General features: G+C 36.0%; 4 protein-coding genes across 6 annotated transcripts; 1 reads left to right on the top strand and 3 right to left on the bottom strand.

The window, feature by feature from the left end:
- Positions 1–1,843: 1,843 nt before the first annotated feature.
- Positions 1,844–9,547, top strand: LOC109100837 (RAB4a, member RAS oncogene family). 3 transcript variants are annotated; one of them, XM_019114272.2, is made up of 8 exons: positions 1,844–1,996; positions 2,419–2,499; positions 2,612–2,726; positions 4,725–4,787; positions 4,950–5,104; positions 5,562–5,657; positions 5,747–5,890; positions 7,855–9,547. In XM_019114272.2, the coding sequence occupies exons 1-7, from the start codon at positions 1,981–1,983 to the stop codon at positions 5,860–5,862; spliced, it is 642 nt and encodes a 213-aa protein (XP_018969817.1). In that variant the 5' UTR covers positions 1,844–1,980; the 3' UTR covers positions 5,863–5,890; positions 7,855–9,547. The 3 variants fall into 3 exon arrangements, with proteins under 3 accessions (XP_018969817.1, XP_042624849.1, XP_042624850.1); XM_042768915.1 differs by having other exon boundaries at positions 7,851–9,547; XM_042768916.1 differs by having other exon boundaries at positions 7,845–9,547.
- Positions 9,014–13,151, bottom strand: LOC109100836 (centriole, cilia and spindle-associated protein-like). The gene is made up of 5 exons (XM_019114271.2): positions 12,810–13,151; positions 11,810–12,130; positions 11,007–11,296; positions 10,471–10,643; positions 9,014–9,166 (listed from the first exon to the last, which is right to left on the bottom strand). Exons 2-5 carry the CDS (start codon positions 12,111–12,113, stop codon positions 9,052–9,054), a joined length of 882 nt encoding a protein of 293 aa, XP_018969816.2. The 5' UTR covers positions 12,114–12,130; positions 12,810–13,151; the 3' UTR covers positions 9,014–9,051.
- An 821-nt stretch (positions 13,152–13,972) lies between these two features.
- Positions 13,973–17,176, bottom strand: LOC109100838 (actin, alpha skeletal muscle 2). Its single transcript, XM_042768913.1, has 7 exons — positions 17,020–17,176; positions 16,054–16,193; positions 15,620–15,944; positions 15,351–15,512; positions 14,731–14,922; positions 14,468–14,649; positions 13,973–14,381 (listed from the first exon to the last, which is right to left on the bottom strand). Exons 2-7 carry the CDS (start codon positions 16,180–16,182, stop codon positions 14,238–14,240), a joined length of 1,134 nt encoding a protein of 377 aa, XP_042624847.1. The 5' UTR covers positions 16,183–16,193; positions 17,020–17,176; the 3' UTR covers positions 13,973–14,237.
- Positions 17,177–18,317: 1,141 nt separating this feature from the next.
- On the bottom strand, positions 18,318–26,274 carry LOC109100835 (ATP-binding cassette sub-family B member 10, mitochondrial-like). Its single transcript, XM_042768912.1, has 13 exons — positions 25,241–26,274; positions 24,673–24,873; positions 23,703–23,905; positions 23,243–23,377; positions 22,940–23,086; positions 22,667–22,802; positions 21,152–21,247; positions 20,822–21,031; positions 20,627–20,706; positions 20,360–20,540; positions 20,205–20,248; positions 20,080–20,114; positions 18,318–19,686 (listed from the first exon to the last, which is right to left on the bottom strand). Exons 1-13 carry the CDS (start codon positions 25,662–25,664, stop codon positions 19,434–19,436), a joined length of 2,145 nt encoding a protein of 714 aa, XP_042624846.1. The 5' UTR covers positions 25,665–26,274; the 3' UTR covers positions 18,318–19,433.
- Between the last annotated feature and the right edge of the window lie 1,094 nt (positions 26,275–27,368).

Below are 27,368 nucleotides of genomic sequence, written 5' to 3'. Positions count from 1 at the left end.
ATTTGTGATACGGTTTTGTGCTATCGCACATTCTTTGCCCTGAGGTTTAACCTGGCACAGCCTTTCTAATCATTGCTTTGAGCTGACAAAACCTCCCACATTTCAAAATAACATCCTGGTGCTGGCAGTGTGATAACAATTTTAGATTCCAAGGACAGTTAACTTCCCTTCTTCCTGGTAACCATTGTGCTCTTGTGACAGCAGAGCTCCTCAGCGATAAATGCAGCCCCCCCCCCATACCACAAACTCACAATGGCTTATAGAAAGAACTTTTACATGCAAGACATAAAGCTTGTGGGACGCAACATTACAACACAAAAATTTTTACTACAAATTACTCTAAAAAACACACCAAAAAAACCAACAAAAAAAATAATTACACAAATAAATAAAACACATATATACACACATGTATATACACACATAATTAAGCTTGTAATTAATAATTAAGCTTTCTAATGTTTTTAAATTTAGTCTCTTATGCTCATCAAGGCTGCATTTATTTGATCAAAAATACAGTAAAAATTATATTGTGAAATATTATTACAGTTTAAAATAACTGTTTACTAATTGAAGATATGTTAAAATCTAATTTATTCCTGTGGTGGTAATGCAAAACATTTAAACCATTATTCCAGTCTTCAGCATCACTATGCATATGAAGAATCTAAAAATAGTTTTGATTTGTTAGACATTTTTCAAGACATTTTTTATCCCTTCATAATTCTCTTACTTCCATTTTAAAATGCGGGGGAAAAAACTATACATTTAAAAGCATGTTAAGTGAGTGGATTATTTACATGTTGACAGCCCTTTGAGCTCAGATTCCTTTGTTCAGTCGTGTATCTTTGACATATATAGTGAGCCAGGAAGGATCTAAAACAAACATGACATGTAAACATAGAAAAGAGATCTGTAGCCTATACATCCTGATGCATTATGCAGTGAACCCAGGACCAATGCACAGCCATCTGGAGAAGATATGTGGCACTTCTTCTGCAAGCAGCCTCGTTCTTGGGTGCCTCAGCAGGAATGTCTTGATGGCAGTAACGGCCGACTCTCCAATAAGAACTCTCTGACTTTTTTTCCTGTTGATTTCAAATGATCTAATGTTTAAATGAAAGGAAAGCATGAACTGATCATACCATCATAGAAAGATTAAACAAAACTATTTTATGTAATACCTGTTGTTTCATATGCTCCACATTATGTTTGTATGTAAAAACATCCATCAGTCATGAATGATGTGTGGTCTACAATTTATAGAGGGCAATTTACATCAACCACGAAGAACTGTTGACCAAGCATCCATAATATGCTTTCAAGTATGGAATCTGGATTTCATTTAGAAAGTTTTGACTCCACTACACTATTTTCCTGATCAATCCTGTGTAGTCTGTGTTGCAATTATGGATTCTGGGGTTGATGTAAGGGTAACATACAATCATAATTATGAAATGTGGATATAAAAGCAAAATGTAATTTATTAGTTGCGAAAGGTACAAAGAGATCAGCCCTGTAAAATGTGGTTTAAATTATCATGAGTTAGTGTGGTTTTTCTGCAACTCGCACATATAACTATCACCCCTAGTGGTTACTTGAAAGAGTTTTTCAGTAAACCAGATCTAAATAATGCATGAAAGTTTTAATAGAAATTGATTTACATACATTTCTGTCAAATACACCAACAAAAAAAATACAAAAATTAATAAATAAAATACTCACGACCAAGAATACAATGCATACTTTAATTATTTATTTTCATTACTTTTAGAAAAATCGTGCTTTTTAGTTTTTTTGTCATTTTGCAAAGAATCCTTGACTTTTATTTTGAAAATCTCAACAGGAAGTAGCTGCTACACAAACTTCCGACAAGGATGCGCGAAACCCTCGAAGAGATTTCCCTTTAGTTGATATCCTTGTTGATTGCCTTGAAAGACAGAAACACAGTGTAAACAGACTAGAAACACAGCGCCAGTCATGTCAGAGACATACGGTAGGGTGACTCATTTTCCTTTTGTCCTGCCACACTTCTTATCGCCAGCATAGCATGAATTTGAGCAGGTGTCCCGAGCTCATTCATCACAGTATTTGCTCACGAGCTCTGCTCAGTGCCAGCTAGGCAGCAGCTATCTGTCTGCCATATGTTTCATCTGTCGACGCGATTCATATAAGTGTGTATTAATCTTTGATTAGTCAATTAATACACTACTGACAATAACAATTACTATAGAAAGGCCGTTATTTATTTGGATGTAACCTGGATGTTATGACATATCTCTTTAGTGTACAGATTATGAGCCTATAGTCTGGTTAATGTTTGATATAGTAGCATTCCTATACCATTTGATTTATTATGAGAATTCTGTGCAGTCCTTGTGAAAACATCTTTATTGTTTTTGTTTTCCTCCCCTCTAGATTTCCTGTTTAAGTTCCTTGTGATAGGAAATGCAGGGACTGGAAAATCGTGTCTGCTTCATCATTTTATAGAAAAAAGATGTATGTCAGTTTCTGTTTTTTTTTTTCTGTCTTTCTATTAAACATTGAGAAACAAATCTATGAAATGTCACTGTTCTGTTGCTGATGTTTTTTCTTCTTCTTGTTCCTGCAGTCAAAGATGACTCAAATCACACTATTGGGGTTGAATTTGGCTCAAAGGTAATCAGTGTGGTCAGTAAGTTTGTCAAGCTCCAGATCTGGGATACAGCGGGACAGGAGCGTTTCAGGTGTGTTCATAGGCCTGTTTCTTATTTCTAGAATTGTTTCTCTATTGGATTGGCCATGTTTGTGAGGACCACTGTAAGATTTGGTTTATGATGATAATTTCCAGATTTGTTCTCAGGCAGTCAGATGGTGGAGCATTTGGTGAGGGAGTGATGCAAGTCCAGATTGCATGTAGGAGTTTATAGTACCTTGTGCAGATTCATTTGTCAGTGCTGTCTTCATGCACTTAATTTCCACTGAACATTTGCCAGCAGCTTCCTTAGAGCCAAAATAGCCTTAGCCCATTAAACCGCATTTTATGTAGTTTTTGTGTGTGTGTGTGTGTGTGTGTGTGTGTATTTATACATAGCTTTGAGACTTATTAAAAAGATTTAAAAAATAAAAATAAAAAAAACTACTTATTTTATTTTCTTTAATCTTGTCTTAACTTGCACAGGGGAACAATTAAGCCACAATGTACCACTGGTGTCCCCTTTATGTATCTCATGCCATCTAAAGACATGTAAAATTATATTGAAAAGTACCCTTTTTAAAATATATATTCTCAGTTATTTTAATTTTAGTTTAAGTTTTAGTAAATTTGTTGTGTGCTATTTAATTTTTTTTTCTTCAGTTTTTATCATTGAAATTATATATATTATGTATATAAAAAATTTATATAAAACTAATATTTTTATTTAGCAAATTTTTAATTTTATATACATTTAATTTTTAATTATATATATTATGTATATAAAATAACATCATTAAAACAATGCCTCTGTGTGAAAACTATTTTTCTTTCACTGGTAAAATAACATAAAAATAATAATAAAAAACAAAATATAAAAAAACATAAAAAAATAATCAAAAAATAAAATATTAAAATACACAAAATATTATGCAGTTAGTGTCTTCTTCAAACAGCACTGAGAAGAGCTTTTGTTTTTTGTCTTTTATTTTTTGCTCTGTTTGCCGCTCATTTTATACATATACATTAATGCATTAAAATATTGTCTTACATGTTTATTTCAGAATTATGAGGCTTACTACCTCATGGCAGATAATATGTTGTAGTCATTCAGTAAAACATGCTGTAGGCTGAACAGAAATGTGTCAGTCCGGCTAATGTTGAAGGAGGTCTGAGCCATACAGTCCTGCTATTGTGAGCAGATGTGATTTGACTAGCGGACAATTGATATGATTTTTCAGGGCCTAGTGACGTTATCTAGACCGCGGGGTGGCTGATTGCTGATATAATACCAATATACAATCCAGAGTACTATTTAATGTCAGTAGCGTGAATGTTTTAACACTTACTTTGTTTTAGCACATGCATTCACTTTCTTAATTCTTGTACTTTTCACAATTTAATGAATTTGAGATGAAAAATAAATCTCACCCTACATTTTTTTCCTCATTGATTATTCTGTTTGAAGTTAAATGTATTTGTAAATGACAGTTCAGCCTTTAAGCAAGCATTTATTTAGCACGTACTCAAAATTAACTCAAATACACACTGTTCCAAAGTTTGGTGTCAGTAAGATGTTTTTAAAGGATGCCTCTTATGCTCATCAAAGCTGCATTTATTTGATTAAAAATACAGTAGAATACAGCAATATTGTAAAATATTATTCAAATTTACAATAACTGTTTTCTAGTTTAATATATTTTAATATAATTTATTCCTGTGATAACAATGTTGAATTCAGCATCATTACTCCAGCCTTCAGTCTCAAATGATCCTTCAGAATCCATTCTAATATGCTGATTTGGTGCTTATTATTGATTGATTTATTGCGTCTTCACTGAATAAAAGGATTAAAAATAATCCCAGCTTTTGAATGGTGGTGTATTTGGGGGAAAAGAGAAGTATTATCTATTTCTGAAACTTATTGTGAAATGCCAGTAATCTCTAAAATGACCAAATATCAGCCACTGATAGTTTATCACTAGATTTGACCGTCTGTAATCACAAACTTTTTCTGATGTTACTGAGGCTTAACGTTTGTTCTCCTCAGGTCTGTAACACGCAGCTACTACAGAGGGGCAGCAGGGGCTCTTCTCGTGTATGACATCACTAGGTAAAATCACACTTGTTTATCCAGTGTGTCTGCATAATATTGTGTATTGCTCTTTTTTCCCCCACAGATGTTCATATATGGACATTTACCTAGAGCTATACTATGGTATGTGTTTATAGATCCTGAAGTGTATTGATTTTTCACTCTTTCTGTCTCTGTTAGTCGAGAAACATACAACACTCTGACCAACTGGTTGACAGATGCCAGGATGCTGGCCAGCCAGAACATCGTGATCATACTGTGTGGGAATAAGAAAGATCTTGATGCTGACCGTGAAGTCACCTTTCTGGAGGCCTCACGCTTCGCTCAAGAGAATGGTTCGTATATCAGACAAATAGTTCCCGGCTGGTAACAACTATAGTGAATTGAATGCCATCAGAATGAGAGTTCAGACAGCTGGAAAAAGCATCACAATAATCCACACGACTCTAGTCCATCAGTTAACATCTGGTGAAGGGAAAAGCTGTGTGTTTGCAATAAACAAATCCATTATTAAGATGTTTTTAAATTAAAACCATTGCTTTTGGTTAATATACAAGTCCTCTATCCATAATATCCTTTAAAGCATGGTTATAGCTCAAAATTAGGTGTATATCTGCTTTCATATTGTGACTGTACCACTAGAGGTCACTACAGGATAGTATTACTAAAACATGAAGCTCCCACTAGACTCACAACTGGCTGCACTGAGATCGCTAGGGCTTTTTCAGAGGCTAAACAGTGATTGGTTATTAGTAATTAAACAGATGTAATTGTTTATATCTTTGCTTTCAGAGCTCATGTTTTTGGAGACCAGTGCTCTAACAGGGGAGAACGTGGAGGAAGCTTTTGTCCAGTGTGCACGGAAAATCCTTAACAAGATAGAGTCAGGTACAATAATACCAGTGCCTTTTACTGTTGCTTATAAGCTTACAAAAACATGTGAGTCAAGCTGCTGTGCTTGTCATTTGGTTGTGTAGGTGAGCTGGACCCGGAGCGGATGGGTTCAGGAATCCAGTACGGAGATGCAGCGTTGCGGCAGCTGCGTTCTCCCAGACGGGCTCAAGCAGAGAGCGTGCAGGACTGTGGCTGTTAACACTGATCCCAGTCAGCTGACCAACCAGGTGAAGGTCCAGAGGGTTTAGTTCCTCTCTCTACTTGCTTTTCAGATCCAAGGTTTTAATATTAGAAGCTGTCCTGCAGGGTTTCTATACTTTTTTTAACACTGTGATGATATGTTTATTCTTTGTTACTAATTTTCTACCTGTTGCTAATATTTGAGCCTTGATATCTTAAAGAAAAAGGTCTGATATGAGTGTGACAGTTTGAATGCATGAAGGTGGTAGAGTGCTGTTCTTCCTCCACTGGCACTCTGAGTCTGTACCACTCACAACGGCAACATCCACTAACAATAGCTGTGCTGCATTCAGATTTAATCAGATACAGTTGTTTGCTACTGATACATGTCTCAGAACGTCATTCCCTGCATATTAGATTGAAGTGTCTTGTTCAGTGTGGTAATGGTTATTTTTTGTTCAGTGTCCTTGTCATTTTTTCAATAACTGAATCATTATAAATTTTTTGCTTACTTTTTCCTCACTATTTAAATTTAATAAATGATTGAATTTTTTACAACATCCACACAATTAAAATTTAATAAAAAAATAAACTAATTAATAAACTAATATAAGAATCTAACGTGAAATGAAAAAATAATACAAAATATTAACATGACATATTTATGTGATAATTGTTTGTAAAAAAAACTTTTTTATATAGATTGTTGCAATGAATTGAATGAGATATTACAGAAATGAATTTACACAGAAGCCTTTACTGGTTGTGTTTTTTGAATAAGGACCGATTTCTCCAATGACTTATTGTTCATTAAATTCGGCTCACTACTAGTTTTGATTTTTTCATTTCCCTTTTCCTCTGAAAAAGGATGTTGTTCGTTTCCTTTTTAATGGTAAAAAATCTGGTAACACTTTACAGTTAGGTTCTTTATGTTAGCAAATGCAATACTTTTACAGCATTTACTAATCCTGATTCATGTTGATTTCTGCATAAATTGCCATTCAGAAGTTAAAAAATGTTTTTAACATTGATAATAATAAGAAATGTGTTTTGAGCTGCAAATCAGCATATAAGATTGATTTCTGAATGATCATGTGACACTGAAGACTGGAGGAGTAATGATGCTGAAAAATTTAGCTTTGACATCACAGGAATAAAATAAATTTTATTTAAAAAAATAAATACAATAAAATCATTAATATTATTTCAATTCAAAATAAACGTTTTCTTTTTTAATATATTTTAAATGCAGCATTGTGAGCATAAGAGACTTTTTCCAAAAAACATTTAAAAATCTTACCAACCCCAAACTTTTGAACAGTATATAAAAAAAAATATACATTCATAAATTAACCTAGATTATTAAATGCTTTAAAACGTGTTGTTTCCTAATGTATTTTATTATGGTAATGAACTGAACTGTATTGTAAAGTGATACCAATATACTTTGTGAGACATAATTTAAGCTTCGTCAGCATCTCTACTGTATATCGCATTCCAAAGTCTGTAAAAGGATGTTGATAGCTGCCCCACAGCATCTCTACTGTATTTGGCATGCCCTAGCAGGGAGGAGCTCTCTTCAAGAAGAGGTGCTATTTTTGTCACTGACACCCACCAAACGCTGCTCAAGTTTGCCTCTGCATGCCTTACAAATGAGTGACAGTGATGCAGCACCAGCACACACATACAAATGGCCAAATGTTTCACCTTCTCCAGGCCCTCGAGGACAAACAAGTCCTTCAAACCCCTTCACCCTCTTATCAGTCAAATGCCACATGAGAAACAGTGTCAGGGGAAAGGATATATTTAACTCCAGATCCTCCAAATGCTTTCCAGGGTTTCTGAGGGGCCTTATTTGGAATGCGAGCTAGAAATAGAGATTCAAGGTGTCTGAGGAAGATCCAAGCTGATTAGGAAGCAGCTCCTTCGGTTTGTAAACAAAAAGAAAGGGCTCTGAAAAGACTGTCTATATGATCACCTGCACTTTTTCTGTGTCCTTTGGCCAAGGCAGGTTTTGTGAACACGAGGAGGAGGACATTAGTGGGGAGTTTGACGTACGGCTCATCATGGTGGAGTGACTGTTTCCCTCTGACATGCTGGGGGACCCCCCTGTGCTCAAGAAGGCTCTGGAAAATGTTTACTGTCCCCCTCGGGCCCAAGCCAAGACATCTGTGGTACCCAAAACCCTGAGGGTAGCTAAAATACCCGGCCCTTGTTCCTGAGAATACTGCACTGAGCTCCTGCCCCGTCTTTCCCTCTTCCATATGTAGATGTTGTGTAGACAAGAGTTTCTATTATCACCTTGGAGCATGTTTCATGGTTGCAGTGCTACGACATATTCATAAATGACTATATACAGCATATATATAGCTTAGGCATTACTGCTTTATGGCACGCACCTGTAAATCTTATCAATGGAGTTTATCGTGCATTATCTTGCTAGCAGAGTTTCCTTTTATTTAAAAAAGAAAGAAAGAAAAGTTTCATGTCTGTTGTATTATTTGTATATTTTGGTTGGTTATGTTTTAGGAAAGGATGCTAGAATGTTTGTTTAAATTTAAGGGCCAGTGCACCCTTGCCTTCATATCGCACTGTTATACATTGTCAGTATGAACAGCTTCAAAATCAGTGTTACATGCTCTATATTTATTGTAAAGCATTCATGTGCTGCAGTCCCATTTTAAGGTGTCTGTTGGAATAACACTGTTTAAACTGATTTCTGTTTTCAAGATTTTCTTTTTTGTTGAGAATATGTATTTTCTTATTTTTCTCTACTTGTCCCCTGTACTTACATTTATACATTTTAAGTGAACATATCTCAAATATGCTTGCACCGAAAATGAATGATAAATCATTGTGACCCAACTTCATAATGCGTGTCATTATGTCTTTATATTAAGATTTAATGTTGGTAAAAACTTAAAATGGGAAAATTGCCAGTAGTCATGATTAACATTTGCATTTGAATGGTAGTTGGTTCTTTGTTTTTCATTAATCTTGTGTCTACACTTTACATCGATCTAAAAAAAAAAAAAAAAAAAAGTAAATAAATTCTGTAGCATTAATGTAAAGAATTAAGATCTGAGTCAAAACTTACCTAATCAAATGTACAATTTAGCTGCTGTTTGTAAAATAAGTGTAATTTGTGTTAAACTTTCTGGACATCTTTCTTCATGCAACAAATGAAGTTTTTATTTTTTTTAAATAATCATTCCATTAAAGTGAACAAGGGAACTTTGCCAGACATTAAAGTGCTCCTTGGGTCTGATACATGGATGAGGTCTGGGCAAGCTTGCAGAATCCTGATGTCCAAGACCAGCGTGCTGTAATGAGTTGGCAATTTAAAAATCTGCCTTGTGCATTAATGACAAAAAGAGTTTCATATAATACTGCAGCAAGCTTGTGAACAAGCTGTCCTATTAACAGCAATGTTAAGACTGAAAACTGACACATTTACTACCAGACTGTGTCCTCGTAAAGAAAGTGTTAAAAAACTATTATCACATTTACATCTCAGTCTCACAGGCAGTAATCTAAACGCTTAAACTTTAATACCCTTCAAAACTGCTTCCTTAGCAGACAGTGGAATGGATATTAATCATATTAATCTAGCTCATAAACATTATGGCTTCATTATCTATACCCTAAAACCAACACTATTCACATAGTACATGCCATAAATCACTATGAAGATATGATATGGGGGGAAAAAAGACCTGTACATTTGTTCATACAACACATTTGTGCAGAGATGATGAACTAAAAATAATTAGTCAAAATTAGTTCAATACCATTATATAAACAGTGTACAAATATCCCAATATCATTTCTCAATAAATGACATAAAATACTAGAAATACCTGAGTGCTACTAAAAACCAAATAACATCACATTGAAAGTTATGCTTGATGAACAGCTGGAATTGTTTTTGCTGTGTATGATCTCATTCAAACTTGATTTGTCATTTTGCTGTGTACAGTATGTTTCATGTTTCAGATACCAGTGACTTTGTACATTATGTTATGATATTAATGTTCTGATAAAATAAATACTATGGAATTCACATTCAGTGTGAATATACGAGCAAAATATAATACATCTCATATCAAAGGAAGCAGATATTAAAATAACGGATCGATTGCCAATGTGAGACTATCACACATTACAAAGATTCATGTTAGCGCAAAAGATTTCTGTAAAAAACAGATTTCAGTACATTAAACCTAACTATTAACACAATGTAGATAACACAACATTACAATTAGTCACATTATATGTCTATAATTGTCTGACAATTACTGAACACTTGTAATTGGCTAAGAGTGCAAAGAGACACTGGTAAATCTCAAAAATCATGCAACAAGGCATGTGATTGTTTAACAATTTGCTCTGTAGCATCAAAAGATTGTGTTTTCATGTTTGATATGTACCAGTAAATACAACATTTCCATGGTGTAAATAAACCCCTAAAAAAACCTTGAGTTATAATTCATTGTGGCCCGTTCTGGAAGACGGGAAGTGAGCTGGACAGATGCGCCAGTCATCATGTGAAGTATTTTGGGTTGTTTAGCCTGAGAGGTTTAGATAGAAACTGACATTTTCAAAGGATTTCAGAAAGCAATACTACCGAGAACGAGCTGAAAAGCAGCGCATGTACTCCGTCATCCAGGGGTTGAAATCGGGGACAACCTTATTTCTGTTATTTTCGAAGTCAGCAGATCTGGCTCTTTGTTTGTCAAATCTCTTCATCTGTTTTTCCACCTCTCGTCTGGTTCTTGCTCGCATCGCTGACTCATGGATCTAGACAGAAGAAACACTGCATGAAGTATGCATGAATAACGATAAGCAAATGAGTACTTAAAGGAATATTTTAGCCAAAAATTTTAATTCTGTCATCATTTACTTACAAAACATGACTGGACCACATTGACTTTCAAAGATCTTCCTCTAAAATAATAGTAATACAATGACAGAATTTTTCATTTTTGGGTGAATTATCCCTTTAATGTCCCAATGATGAAAACTAAGTAAGTAATTGTTCATATCTACCTATAGGGACTATTTATGTTAACCAAACTGTAATAGTTTTTATTATATGACTATTTTTTCCCCAGTAGATTTCTTACTGGTCAGATATGGCATGCTTCCTGAAAGGATCCTCACCTCTGCAGTTGATGCTGCAGGACCAACATTATGGGTTTTCTTGGAAGCCATATCTGTCTGTCTCTCTCCTGCACCATACAGGGCAAAAGGATGACGATTTTCTTTTTCAGGGTCTTTGGTTGCATGAGGCTTGACCTTGGATCGTGTATACTTGTGTGAGGAGAGGAGTTTGCTCTTTGGTGTGTTCAGAATATGCGTGTCAGTTTCTGGAATGAGAGCAGGAGAGCTTTCTCTGGCTCTCTCTTCCTCTCTCTCTTGATGACTCTGCTCATTAACTCCGGTAACTAGCTCTGTTGATGAAAGAATAGCACGGAATTTGATATTTTGAAAAGTGTTTAAATAAAGTAGTTTTCATTAAGTACCACAATTTATTGTCTTTATGCCTTTCCATTTAGTTTTCCATTACGTTTTGAACATTATTTAGCAATTAACATATTCCAATAAGGTAAAGTGATCAGGATCTGTAATATTAAATGAGGTTTAGAATGGGCTGAAAATGATCATTTGTATAATTAAAATTAAGTGTTAATGATACTACAGCTGTAAAATCAATAAAAAGTATAAATCATATTATTGTTGCTGCCAGAAATATTAATGTTAAATGAAAATTTTAAATTTAAACAAGTATTTTCTAATACTTGTATTTTATTATTTATTCAGATGTATTTCAAATAACGAAAACTATTTTTTTAAAAGATTTAGTTAACAACAACAACATCACTTGAATACAAACTATTTTCTAAAAGATATGAATAATTCAAAAGATTAAAACAGTAGATGACAGCCTGTAGCTCTGAACTTACTGGTGTCTGCAGCGCCTCTGTCCAGTTCTTCTGCCTGTGGTTCTGGTGTCACACATGCAGATCTTTCTGCTTTCTCATCATGGATCCTCTCAGGTTCAACTTTGTTCCGTCTCAGAGGAGTAGATGTACCACTGGAGCCTGTCTCGCTCCCCCATTCTCCCCAGAACCAGGGGTTGTGCGCTTGCTCCAACAGCCGTCTCGACAGTCTGTACTTCAGCAAATCCTCATAACATTTTGCATAAGTGTCCCATTTCGGATCTTTAAATTTCTTCATGTATTCGGACCTAATTCGCTTCGTCACCATATTTCACTCTCGTTCGACTGCAGAAAAACAGAGAAATTGTACATTATACAGCGAAGTAGTAGTCTACTGAAATTAAATTATGCAATTCTGAGTCTACTCTATCCTGAATCCGCCCACCTCTCGCGCCAGACATTTAAACCAAATCACTATGGCAACAGAATTCTAAAAGACGAGCGAAAGCCAATCGCTGGCCAGCTGTGAATGGCGCTCTTTAGACACGCCCCCTTCATACACACACCTACTTAAACCATGGCGTCATCTCAGAGCTCTCTGAACCTCTTAACGTATTTATAAATTAGGGTTTATGAGGTGACACTAAACATGAATGTTTACTTCAATAATACGGTTCACTAATCCAAAACACACGAATAAGACATTAGCGAATTATAATACGTATCATATTTAATGGGTTGCCATCGACAGAATGCTGAAGGAGAAACGAAAGAGCTTTATATAACGTTACTGTAAGTCGTCAAAGTTAAATATCAGCGTGTGACACAAGAACTACCTGAACGAAATCAAACCGCGCGCGGTACAGGAGTTTAACGTCGCACAGATGTTAGCATTCCTACGTGAACTAGTATTTAAAGCGAATGTCGAAGTGACAGCAGTGAGCGGAGGCAAGTTACATGTTGATTCACGCATAAACACCTGTCAACACTAATCTGGGCCGTTTTTGATAATCTGTTTACTTACCGTTTTGATTTAGGCAAGGACGAGGGAAACAGATGGCGCTAGTTGTCTGCAGACGTCAAGCTCGCTCTGTAAACCTCGGCTGTAGCTCCGCCCTGTGGTACAGGCGCTGCACATCACCAGAAGACATCGACAGGTGTTGTCTACGGTCAAAGCTTGACCTCCCAAAGCCGGTCAAAGAAAAAGGGTGAGGGGGCTTAAAGGTATTTTTTAATTATACATTGAACTATTTATAACTTTTGAACAGCGGTCAAAACACGCTACACTGCGCTAAATCAAAGTCTCTTTAAGACTAAATTCTATATAATTCTAATTTCTATAGTCTTTGGCCAAATACATCTATCTATCTATCTATCTATCTATCTATCTATCTATCTATCTATCTATCATGTCTGTCTGTCTATCTATCATGTCTGTCTATCTATCTATCTATCTATCTGTCTATCATGTCTGTCTATCTATCTATCTGTCTATCTATCATGTCTGTCTATCTATCTATCTGTCTATCTATCATGTCTGTCTATCTATCTATCTGTCTATCTATCATGTCTGTCTATCTATCTATCTGTCTATCTATCTATCATGTCTGTCTGTCTCTGGTGCTTTTGCAGTATTGCCAAAACCTTTTTTCACTAAACTAAAACAAGTTATTTAAAACCACCTATAAGAGTCACCTTTGACCTCAAGGAATTTAAACCATGCACATTTTAGTTTGTGAAATTCTTAAATAAATTCTGTCAGTGCTTGAAAAAGTTCATTTTAAAGAAATCGTTGTTTTTATTATGATTATTGTAGTTTTATTATTTATTCTATTTGATTGGTCAGGATCTCACGCTGGTTTTCCTGGGAAGCAAATGTAGCACATTGCGGTGAGGCCAGACGGAGGTCAACTTTCACTATTTTCAGGAATATTGGAAGGGTTAAATGAGCATGTGTGACCATTTGATGACTTAAGTTTTTTAAAAACATAAATAATTTGTACACTAAGCAAACTCTGCTGAGAATTTGACTGTATTAGCTATGTGTAATTAGAAAATAATGACTGTAGTGGAACTTACTTTTTCTAACTAGAAATTTCCTATATTCCTTTGTAGCAACACTCTAGATCACTATGCTTAAGTCTGCAGTCAAGTCTAACAATTTATTAACACAAACACGGCACAAAATCGAAATACCAAATGATAGACTTTAATAAATTAATTACTATTTATGTACAGATTACAGTCTTGTGATAGATAACATGGTAAAAGGGTCTTCTGGATCTTGATCGTGTCTGTTTGGACAATGCTGGGACCTGCCTCATCGAAATCCAGGGTATGTTCATTGAGTTACACATGGGTATGAAATAAATCTGTACCAAAGCTTTCCCATAATGATGAATGTATTCTCCATTATTGCTTATTCCACAGCAAACAGATGCAGATGATGGATTTAGAAGCACTTGCGGTGGACAATGCTGGGGCCTGCCTCATCGTATTCCTGCTTGGTGATCCACATCTGCTGGAAGGTGGATAGGGAAGCCAAGATGGAGCCACCGATCCATACAGAGTATTTACGCTCAGGTGGGGCAATGATCTGTCAGAATAAGGAGACACATGAACAGGTTAGTGATGCATTGTGGAGAATGGGACCGTGTTAAAGGATAACCACAGATGCATTACCTTGATCTTCATTGTGCTGGGGGCCAAGGCAGTGATCTCCTTCTGCATACGGTCAGCAATACCGGGGTACATGGTGGTACCACCTGACAAGACATTGTTGGCATACAGGTCCTTCCTGATGTCAATGTCGCACTTCATGATGCTGTTGTAGGCGGTCTCATGGATTCCAGCAGACTCCATGCCTGTTTAGAAACACCTTATTAATAAAACTAAAAGCTGTATGGAAAATTCAGCACTTTATAATAGTGTATGTCTTTACGCACCAATGAAAGAAGGCTGGAAGAGGGTCTCTGGGCAACGGAAACGCTCGTTACCGATGGTGATGACTTGGCCGTCGGGCAACTCGTAGCTCTTCTCTAGGGAAGAGGAAGAGGCGGCAGTGGCCATCTCATTCTCAAAGTCCAGAGCCACATAGCACAGCTTCTCCTTGATGTCACGGACAATCTCACGCTCAGCTATAAACAGAGTTTTAAGTAAGTACGTTGTTTCTAACATAGCAGAACAAATAACAAATGGATGCACCATTATAAAATTCTGGCCGATACAGACAAGCCAAAAGGTGTTATTAAATTATTCAAGATTTTTTTTATAATATATATATTTTATAAAAAAAATAAAAAACAGGAGAATTGAGCATGCACAATTATTCAATATTAGCTAATATACACTACCATTCAAATGTTTGGGGTAGGTAAGTTTTAAAAGAAGTCTTCTATGCTCACTACAGCTGTATTTATTTAATCAAAAACTTTGAATGGCAGTGTATATCCAACAACGACTGACACAATAAATTAGTATCAGTCTGTATTACTGAGCTGTTGAGATAAACAGAAGAATACCACACAGAAATGACTGTGAAATTGTCAAATTGCATTTTTCCTACCAGTTGTGACAAAAGAATAACCACGCTCGGTCAGGATCTTCATGAGGTAGTCGGTCAGATCGCGACCAGCCAGATCCAAACGCATGATGGCATGGGGCAGAGCATAACCCTCATAGATGGGGACATTGTGGGACACACCATCACCAGAGTCCAGCACAATACCTAATATATAGAAGAAAAAAAAAATGGGTCAGAAAAAATTAGCACATTTTGTTATATACAACATATATGATTATTGTGAGTCTTTAATGTTAAAATAATTGTCTCACCAGTGGTACGGCCAGAGGCATACAGGGACAGCACAGCCTGAATGGCCACATACATGGCTGGGACGTTGAAGGTCTCAAACATGATCTGGGTCATCTTCTCACGGTTAGCCTTGGGGTTAAGAGGGGCCTCAGTCAGCAGAGTTGGGTGCTCCTCAGGGGCGACTCGGAGCTCGTTGTAGAAGGTGTGGTGCCAGATCTTCTCCATATCGTCCCAGTTGGTAATGATACCGTGCTCGATGGGGTACTTCAAAGTGAGGATACCCCTCTTGCTCTGAGCTTCATCTCCTACGTATGAGTCCTTCTGACCCATACCCACCATGACACCCTGGAGGAAAAAATGGGTATTTTTAAGGTCACAATATTTAAATGTTGCAATAGCTTATGCTTATCCATGTGAATGATATTTACAAAGGGCAAGATGCAGCTGAACAAACCTGGTGACGGGGGCGACCAACGATGGAGGGGAAGACAGCTCTGGGGGCGTCATCACCAGCAAAGCCAGCCTTGACCAGGCCTGAACCGTTGTCGCACACAAGGGCGGTAGTCTCGTCGTCGTCACACATCTTGATGGAGTCTAATGAAGAACATATCAGCACACTGTCACTGTTCTAGCTATTTTATGATTTAGTGAATTGGTGGCTAATTTTATGAATTCATACAATCACATCATATGAATTCTTACAAACTCATCCATAACTTGTAAAGGTTACATTTATTGGATTGGGCACAGCTTTATGCAAAAAGAGAAATTGAATTAAGTGATGCACTCATCAATTTATACACTGCAAAAATGTTTTCATCGTAATAATCTCTTTATTTCCATTCATTTAACAGTATATAGTCATTTTCTGTCCTTTGAACTTTATTTTATGAGTTTTATTAGTCAGTTTCATGACTCATTTTCTATGTCACAGTTTATTTATTCATTTAGTTTAAGCTTGGTTGACATTTTTTAGTGTACAACAATACAACAAGTGTAAAGCTGTGCATATTGCAACCAATCAATCCAAGATCTAATAGCCTAACCATTATGCAAATGAGTGTAGTGAGAATCTAATATTTTAAGTTAGCATTTTGTCATAAATCTATATAGCCCTTAGAATTGTGATAGTTCTAATATTTTATAGAAGTACAGATTTATTTTCTAATATATGATTCTTACATGCTGTCAGATTAAGTATACAAATTATCAACACTGCCAGTGACAAATTCAAAATATACAAATCACATATTATGAATGAATTAATGAAAACATACTTTTGCTAGGCTATCTTATAACTTATTGCAAACTCTTTATCTATATCTTGTCTTCAAATAAAATAGGTTAGTTTCCTTACACGTTTTTCAGTTAGTCCGCGTAACTACATTAGTAGTATATGGGTCTAATGAAGTTGTCTTACCTTTCTCTGATGAAGCTCAGTGCAGAACACAACCGCTAATGGATCCAGTCACGGACTGACCGACCCATGAAAACCTTATATACTCTTCGTGTTTGTCCCCATGCGCACTATTGAGGACATGTGTATGTTCAGGTGTTGTTTTCCCCATCCTTCAACCATATTAGGCCCTAGCAGGGTAAGCGAGGGGTGACTTTCTAGTGAAGCGGCGTGTCTCCCACTGTCTCCAGGTTCGTAGTTAGCATGACTGTCCTTTTATGGTTTGATAGTCATCATTCCAGGCCCGGCAGGATCTGTATATGGTGTGGGGGCGGAACTGATGTTGCTACTAGCCTTGTCACACAGTGGTTCGTAGTATGGCAAGCCGTTTCTTAGTATATTTCTGCCAATTGTAAAATAGCACGTTTAGAGATTTGTGCACAGCCAATATTTAATCGCATTATTCTCATATAGAAACAAAACAGTAACTAAAAAAAAACATTATTTGCATTATAAGCTGTTTTTACAAGCTAATAAGTGACTCGTTGTCGCAAATGGTATTCCATTTTGGGGTTATTTTTCTCTGACCTCTTATGTAGGCTATATTCTATGAAAATGTTTTAAAATAAGAAAGAAGAAAAGTTTTAATATGCTGTTTTGTTTCGCAAATCTATTTTGGTTTTAAGGATTTTTAAAGATATTTTTATTGGAAAACAAGACAAATAAAAATAAAATAAAATGCTGATTGTGAATGGTTTTTTTTTTTTCAGTGCAGGGAGGTGTGTGGCTGCTCTGCATACTTTACTCAAAAGAGGCCCGTCTCTGTGCAAGCAGATATCCTGCTATAGTTGGTCCTCGAGCTTATGTTGAGCTGAGTGAGTCAATGAAGGCTGTGGGCAGTCACTGAGGGTAAGCAGCTTACTGCTTCAGCAAACAAAACAATCTGAGCTTTAATTTCCCTGCTTTAACTTAATCAGAGCTGGAAATTCAGTTTCTGATGTTAAAGGTTGAGAGAGGATTACAACATGGACAATTAATCAAACCACTTTACTATTTAGGTGTAGTAAAATTCATACCAATGTATTGACCATAACTATTTGAGACAGACTATAGATCACAGAAGTAAGTTGCTTGCATTAACAGTACTTCCAATTCTGTTTGAGAGTTTTTACCTCTTTCATTTAACCCATTATCGCTGTCACTCTAGGATTCCAAAATAGCTAGTAATTTATTTTCAAGTGTCAACAGCACCCTCTCTTGGTAACTAAAATCATTTATATGTTCTTAAGACAGACATGTGGACAGGGCAGTGTTTTGAGTAATCAATGTTTCAAGGTAATTTATTAAGAGAGCAGATAAAACAATAGGAAAAAAAAACAAACAAACAGCCAAACATATACATTTCACAAACTGAAAGCTAATAAGTTACCACACTAAGTATTAAAATCTTCTAAAATTCTCAATAGATTTAATCTTATCCAAATGATATATATATAGGTTAGGTAAAAAAATGTCCATTAAAATACCTCTGTCATAGTGTCTGTTCTCAAATACAACTGAGACAATAATATATATCCTTTTTTTTTTTTTTTTTTTTTTTTTTTTTACAATGGTCTACACTCCATACAGGTGCTCCTTCTAAAACAGCATCTTCATTACTGACAAATAACAATGGCACTGTAACTGGGTTGGAGTTGAATTACATCCCAGTAAAATCTTTGCTGTTTATGATCTAGGCACGATTCATGTGTCATGTCATTACCAAAGGACAGACGCACCACTGTTTCTGTAATCACCCTCACAAAATGCTTCATTATCCATATTACTTATGAAACATATGCAGAATGAATTTGTGTACATTAAATTAATTTATGTTTTCATAAACCATTCTTGTGTACATTTTCCCATTGAATCAAATGAAACAGTTAACTTAGGAATGGTTTTATGTACAGTTAACACAGAAATTCTTTCTGCGCGTATTTCATGACTAAGGCCCTAGGTACACTTAACTGATTATCACCTGTTCCTTAATAAAGGACTGACATGATTTATAACAAGTAATGTTGTAGCATCAAGTAACTTTCTCATATTTCAAATCGCCCTCATATCACTTTCAAACTTTTCCAAAGCTTTTTTATTTTTATATATTAATGTTTTTCTTGGGCTATGAAAGCATAAAACTATTTAAAAAGCAGTGTTTTTTGTAACTCGGATGAGTATTAAATTATGTCCGCAGCATGTATGCTGTGACTGTCTGGCATTGTAATTAACAATGATCAGTATACAACTGGTTTCCAGTTACTTGGCAGTTCATGTTAAATAGCTACGTTTCAGTCTTAGTCATTTCAGAGTGCTTAAAACACAATCAAACAAACGAAAAACCTTTAAACATGTTTGAATTTATGTGCGCTCACTCTGTTGTCTTTTAATTACTCCTATTAAAAGAGAGCCTGTTTCTGTTTGGCCTGCAGGAAGGCCTGCTTCTCCATCAGCTTGCGGAAGAGCCCCTGGTCGTTGGCAAGGAGCTTGGCGTGGCTGCCGATCTCCATCACACGGTGCTGGTCCAGCACAGCCACGGCATCAGCGCTCTGGATGGTTGAGAGACGGTGAGCGATGATCAACACGGTGCGACCTTGCATCAGTCTCTCTAATGCCTCCTGTACCAAAAACTCATTCTCTGCATCCAGAGCACTGAAACAGAGACCAGGCAAAGTCTCATTATATAGTTCTTCTCATCATGACATAAGACATAAGAGTTTGACCAATTTGAGCATTTGACAAGTTTGATCAATTCTATTGTACAAAATCATGGTAAGAAGGTTGACATGTAAAGATCATACAGTCCTGTACTTAATGAAACATGATAAAGCGATGATAAAGTCGAGTCTTTGATTCATGATGTCATGAAGACAATTTTTTTTTGGAGTCGTTAATTATTTTAGAAATGGAAAAAAAAACTATAAAATATAAGATTTAGGATTTAGTTAAATATAGGAGATTTTAGTAAAAGTATTATTAAAAGATGATATATATACTGTAAGAATAAAGACTAAAAATCTAGCTTTTACTTTTACAACATCTCACCTTGTGGCTTCATCCAATAACAGTATCTTTGGATTCTGTGAAAAGCATGAGAAGATAGATTTAGTGTCCCTTTGGTAAACAACAAACATTTAAAATTCAGTAAAGTACTATAGAGGACAGATTACCTTCAGCATGGCTCGTGCTATAGCGACTCTTTGTTTTTGTCCACCTGTTCCACAAATCAATGTTGTAATGCATAAATTGTCGGGTGAATTACAAACAGACAAATTTGTCCTGTTACAGACATTAATTTTACTGAAATATCAGAGGTTATTCATACCTGACAGCAATACCCCCTTCTCTCCTACCACTGTATCATAGCCCTTAGGGAATTCCTGGATGAAGTCATGAGCATTGGCTATCTGCGCTGCCCTGTAGATGTCCTCTACTGTGACCCGACTTGGGTCAGCCGCCCCATAAGCGATGTTCTCAGCAACAGAGCAGGAGAAAAGAACTGGCTCCTACAACAAACAAATTCACTCACAGAAATAAGTCAAATGGAGGCAGGAGACTGTCTGATTTTCTTTTTTCTGGTGGTGCTTCTTACCTGGCTTACAGTACCGATGTGACTCCTCAGCCAGTAAGGATTCAAGTCTCGTATATCACGGCCATCAACAGTGACCACACCTGCATTTGAATTAAAACTACACATTTATTTATACATTTTCACTGCTGTTATATCTTACCTATCAACATACAAAGTATCAACATTTTCTATTATATTCTTACTTTCAGTTCTCACCTGAATCAGGATCATAGAGCCGGAGCAACAGTGACACTAGTGTGGATTTGCCTGAACCACTGGATCCCACTACTGCCATTACTGACCCCGCTGGCACAGACAGATTTAGATCTTGGAAGATGGGTGAATCCTTCCTCGTTGGGTAAGCAAAACACACATTACAAAACTCCAGTTCTCCCTTTAACTGCTCTGGTTTTAACACAAGCCCCTCTAAAGAAGAAAAAAAGAACAAAAAGACAGTTATGGCACTGCTGTTCACATGAAAAGTTAAACAGTTTTTCATAGGCACTAATGTGCATTTTAGGCATTATTTGGGGAAATTCTATTTACCAGTGAGAGGAAATTCAGGCTTTCTGTCCATGAGTTCCCATAGACGAGTACCAGCACCAAGCCCCTTCATCAACTCGGAGTAGAATGAGCTGAAACCTAAATTAATCCACAGAAAAATTACTAGTTGTACTTTAAAAACTTCAACACAGAGCAAATATTACAGCTTTTTTTATTACAGCAACTGGTTTCTACCTATGAATAAGGCCCAGTTTGAGATGCTCAACCGCCACAAGAGTGGTTTTGTTGAGAAATCCCAGAACTGTGTTGAAAGAAACCTATTTTTTGTCTACTCTCATGTTTCACACTGACTACAAAAATCATAAAGAATGCCTTGGGACCATAGACTGTAAAAAAAAACATGGACGACGCATCTCCAGTTCCTTCCACTATAGAAAAGTGAAGCCAAAACATTCTTAGTATAGCGGCTGTCATCTTGCAAAAATGACGTCACTTGGAGCCAGAGTCTGTGCAGAAGTGATGGTGAGGTGGAGCCGCTGTATCAAAGTCCCGCCCAAACTCCCGCAGACCCAATAGCAAGATCACAATCATGGCACCACACCCCACTTTTATAGCATCAAATAGCCAATTAAAAACATATTCGAAAAACAAACACTTGAACATACATCAGCATGATAAGAACTACCTAAAAAGATGGAAACCATCTTTGGAAAAAATATTTGAGGTGTGATTTGATTAAGTTACAGTACTGGAACCAGGTTGGATTTGTTTGATTTTATTAACTCTAAACCTACTCTGAAACTCAAGAGTTTGTTCAGCTAGCTTCATGCAACAGGCCACTGGTGTTATGCTACATTGTGGGAGGCTTTTTTTTTTATTTTTTTTTTTATTGATTTATTTAGTTCTACAGTGTTTGCTAATTTAAAACTTTGTGTAATTTAGAAGTCATTATGAAAATAAAGCATGCAATAAGCAAGTTTATATACTGGTATGTTGTATATAATATTGACAACACTGTGCTGCTTAATATTTTTATGGAAACTGCAAAAAAAAAAAAAAAAAAAAAAAAAAAAATTCAGGATTCTTTGATAAATAGAAAGTTTAAAAAAAACAGCATTTATTTGAAAAATAAACCTTTTTTTAACAGTATAAATGTGTTTGCTGTAGTGCTGTCAAATGATTAATTGCGATTAATCGCATCCAAAATAAAAGTTTTCACACATACACTATATATGTATATTCATATAGTTTATATTATATATAAATATATTTAATATATAAACATATTTTTCTGAAATATATACATGCATGTGCGTGTATTTATATATACGTAATAAATATACACAGTACACACACATATTATGTAAACAAAAACTTTTATTTTGGATGCGATTAATCGTTTGACAGCACTACTTTACTGCAATTTTTGTTCAATTAAATGTGCTGAATAAAAATATTAATTTCTTTAAAAAAATCAAAAAAAAAAAAAAAAATCATACTGACCCCAAACTTTTGAACAGTAGTGTATATTTAGTTGCTCTGAGCTAACATCCTCACCTGCGATGCTGATGCCCACCCAGAAGGCATACATTAGGAAAGAGGAGAGCTGCCCAATGGTCATGGCCTCGCTGGCCATCAGCAGACCTCCCTTATACAACACACTCAGGATGATGACATTTCCACTCAGTCCTGTCTGTGAAAGAAATGAAAACATCAGAGCATACTGTACTAGACAAATAATCTTAAACTGACATACTGATTATGATAATGATTACCTATAATCATGCATACAACTTTTTTTCTTATTTGTACAACAATTAAGTATCTCACCACTCCATAGAATCCAGCAGAAAGCACAGCCTCTTTCTTAGCCAGTTCAAATATATAGTCAACCTTTTCCGAGTACTTCTGCACCTCCGTCAGCTCTTTTCCAAAAGCCCGGACTGTCCGTATGTTGCTGATCCTCTCTTCTGCCAACTATGAGATGCAGAGTAGCTACAGAGTAAAATGATCCCTTGGCTACTTGGTGTCTTTATGCTTACAACAGAGCAATGAATTCAGCAATCAAATGATAATGGTACAAGGCTTACTTCCATATCTATTTTTTTTATTGCACATCAATAAAATGCTTACCTGTGTAGCCTCTGCCAATGCATCCTGTGTGCGCCTTGATATGGAACGTAAGAATTTACCAAAAATTACAGCCAGGCAGGCAATAGGAGGAACAACCATCAGCACAAAAGCTGCCAGACTAGGTGACACATATAACTGAGGAAGAGAAATATAAAGTTCAAGAACTGAATTAGTGAGATGCATTCTAAAGTTCAAACATGAGACATATACTGTAAAGTTCAATGAGGAAACATTAAAATAAATCAAAGTGCATCAACATAAGAATCCCTGCATTGCTGTATATTCTGTTTTTAGAAACACATCAGGAAGTAATAAGAGTCAGGGTTTTTTATATAAGCAAAATTTTGGCATGAGCACCTTTCACATTTTCTTCAGAATTTTCTTTAGAAAAAATGGTTAATATGTAATATTCGTAAAGGGAATTAGCTGCTGAAATGTCAAACTATCATAAGCATCTCACCATCATGCCAACTCCAGCCCCTGCCTGGGCAAGGGAGCGCAGCCCGTCAGACAGGTTGTCAGTGAGGCAGCGGCCGACGATGGTCGTGTCTGCCGAAAGACGGTTAATGAGCTCACCAGTTCGGGTCTTATCAAAGAATCCCACCTCCTGCTTCAGAATCGAGGAGAAAAGGGATTCGCGCAACTTTCGCACAATCTCTTGCCCTGTAAAAGTTGAGAAAGGATTTTTAGACAGCAAGCACAGAAATGCATGCTGGTCAACACAATGAACTAATTAAATGATATTAATTTATAGATTTAATAAGACTAAACTAGAGCCAAGCTTTACAAAACAAATAAAATTCAATCAGTAAATACATATGGTGCTATTCAAAAGCTTGGGGTTGATAAAAACTTTTTGGAATTTTGAAAGAAGATTCCTATTCTAATCAGACTTCATTTATTTGATAAAAAATACAGTAAAACAGTAATATTTTAAAATATTAAAAATATAAAAAAAACTTTTTTATATTTAAAATGTTACATGAATTCCTTTGTTATTTAAAATTTTTATTTATTCCTGTCTTATAATGCAAGTAAAAAATTTTAAACTTCAGTTCACATGATCCTTCAGAAATCATTCTAATATGCTGATTTCAAGAAACATTTCTTATTATTATCAGTGCTGAAAAGAGTTGTTGATTAATATTTTTGTGGAAACTGATACATTTTTTTCAGGATTCTGAGTAAAGAACAGCATTTATTTGAAATCTTTTGTAACATCATAAATGTCTTTACTTTAACCTTTGATTAATTTAATCCATCCTTGCTGATTAAACGTATTAATTCATTTTAATAATAATAATAAAATGTAAAAAAAATCTTATTGACCCCAAACTTTTGAATGGTTGTGTAAGCCACAAAATTCTCCCCAAAAGAAGTCCCTACTGCACTACAAATCTTTTATTGGTTCACATGCATTGAGATTTCACCTGAGATTTGCATGAGGTAAACACGAGCAGCATTTGCAGCACCCCCGCAGAGGAAGACCCCTGTTAGCATGATACAGAGGGAGGTAAGGGAGGAGGTGAAGTCCTCTGCGGGGCTAGTGTAGATAGTGTCGATCACTCTTCCCAGAAAAAATGGAGCAGACATAGTGACGGAGCTGGAGATCACCAAAAACCCCACGGCAGCTATGAGGACAATCAGAAGGTCATTGTACATTTACAAAAGGTACATTTGCACAAGTGGATATTTCATTTACATTTTTTTCTTATTTATATTCATTTAAAAATATATATATTTACAGCATTTACAGAGTAGCTCCAATAATTAATATTTTGACACTTATGACTAATATTAAGTTAACAGTAATATTGCAGCATATATATTTTGCTATAAAGTGCTACCATCAGATATATATATATTTGTAAATGTATCCATGTACATTTTTGTAAGGGATGTTAAACTCTACATTAGGATTAATTTTGGAAGATGGTCAGAACCAACCAAGTGCCTTCAATAACGCTAAATACACAACATGAGCACAGTTGGACTTACCCGTCAGTCTCCAGCGCTGAGGGTACGCCAGCTGTGCCAGCTTCTTGGCATCTTCTGAGGGAACACGTAACGGGTTTTCTGAGGTTTTAACTTTACTCTCCTGATTTACCACAGACTTTGCGGTTTCTTTGGAGTCCGTAGATGTGCTATAGAGAGCAACCGTGTGTCTGGAGTGTGTCCACACTCTCTTGGGTAGAAACAATCCTCTGGTTCTGAGACAAGAGACCCAGGACATGTTCCTTTCCTTATAGACAGGTGACACAAGGACATCAAATGATCCGTTCTTACACACTTGCCTTTTCCAAGGTGTTCTTGAGGTCCGGTTTGGCAAATGATACAATGTATCTGACCGACAGCAGGCGATGTTACACTGTTGCAGTGTCCGTACAGTAACTCGTGTCATTCGCAACATTTTCCCATACATTTGGAGAAGAAGACGACCAAAACAAAGTTTACGTCTCTTACCTAATCATAATCTGCCGAAACTTACTGTATAAAGTCAGAAGACCAGTGATCGAGCGGTGCTGTAAACAGTGGAGTATCTGGACACACTCTTGACTGCATGACACTGGGCTCTCGTTAAAAAGACCGACTTGTTGCAGACCGGGGTTGACGGTTACTGAGCATTATCTGTTCCTGACAGTTTACACATCCAGCCCTTGGTTGCGTTATCTTGACACACGCCCAGCGCGTTCACCGGCAGCGCCCTGTCACAAAAACCTGCTGCACGACATCTGTCGGGCTTTACTCAACACAAAGTCAACTATTGTTCCAGTGACAGAAAAGTGGCATTTGGAGTGTTTTAAAATAAAATAGGAATAAAATGGTGACCCTGGTGATTTCCTTGACTTTCAAGGAAGCGAAGTGCTACTACAGCAATGGACGATCTCTGTCATAGATGTTAACACGCAGGTGTCGCGTTGGGTTGTTCAATAGCGCCGCCATCTTGGAAAGGTCAACACGGTTTGAAGTAAATCAGTGCTTCCCAATTTTATTTTTCTATTCTATTTTTTTTATTATTAAACATTTATAAAAAAAAATACAAGTATGACAGAACATATGCCAAGGAAAAGAGCCAGGGGTTCAAGGATGACCAAACAATATACAGCAATTACAAATCAAAAAAGAAAGAGTAGAAAAATAAATAAGTAAATAAGAAAAAAAAAGAAAATAAAAATAAATAAATAAGAAAATAGATAACACAACAAAAACATACTCTTCCTTCAAAACATACAATAATTATCAGATAGAAATTATACAAAAACACCAAAAAAGTGAGCATACATTCAAAGTTTTAGTTGCCTTTTTGTTACAGGAGGTAGATTAAGATTTTATAAAATACTTTGACGTTTTCCACAAAATATTTTTCACGGATCTGTTCCATTTTGAAATAGCATGAGTGGAAACACAGTTATTAAGAAAAAGAAAGTGAATATTTATGTTATTTTTCAATGTAGATTTAAAACATATCCCACCTACATACGTGTCAACTGGGTCTGGGAGAGGCATTCAGAACTTGTCAAAGCACTCTTATAGCCCTTAAATAACATGATTATACCATTCAGGATTGCCCTGCACATTTTGTATGTCTCCCTAATCAGACACACCCAATTTAGTTCTTGCAGTCTCTACTAACAAACTGATGGGTGGAATCAGGTGTGTTAAATAAGGGAGACATACAAAAGGTGCAGGGCAGGGGGGCCTCCAGGACAGGTTTGGGAAGCACTGAAGTAAATAATTAATCAGGTTTCATGTTTTAATACATTATTTATATATTCTGAAAGAAATAACTGTTAATTAATGATTCCATTTATTACGATTTAGTAACAAACATAGTATAATTGTTTACAGGTTGCTAGATTCATTTATGACCTTTCTCCATTGCTTTAAAACTGAAGCTTTAAATAAATCGGACCGTGTTTACTTTATCATCTGTATTATTTACAGATAGCGTTTATCTAATACTCAGATTTATGTTGACATTTATATCTATTACAATATGCATAGCTGGTCAGCGTTTATGATTAACCTAATATTGTAAAAATGCTGCCTGTTGCACATAATATCTCACGGGTTGATATTGACCTTTCCAATATGGCGGACCTGCACACACCGCAGCTAATGCGAC

The sequence above is a fragment of the Cyprinus carpio genome, chromosome A13 (assembly GCF_018340385.1).
Source record: "Cyprinus carpio isolate SPL01 chromosome A13, ASM1834038v1, whole genome shotgun sequence".
Taxonomy (NCBI): domain Eukaryota; kingdom Metazoa; phylum Chordata; class Actinopteri; order Cypriniformes; family Cyprinidae; genus Cyprinus; species Cyprinus carpio.
The sequence above is the reverse complement of the archived record's forward strand: the minus strand, read 5'-3'. Positions and strand labels throughout refer to the sequence as shown.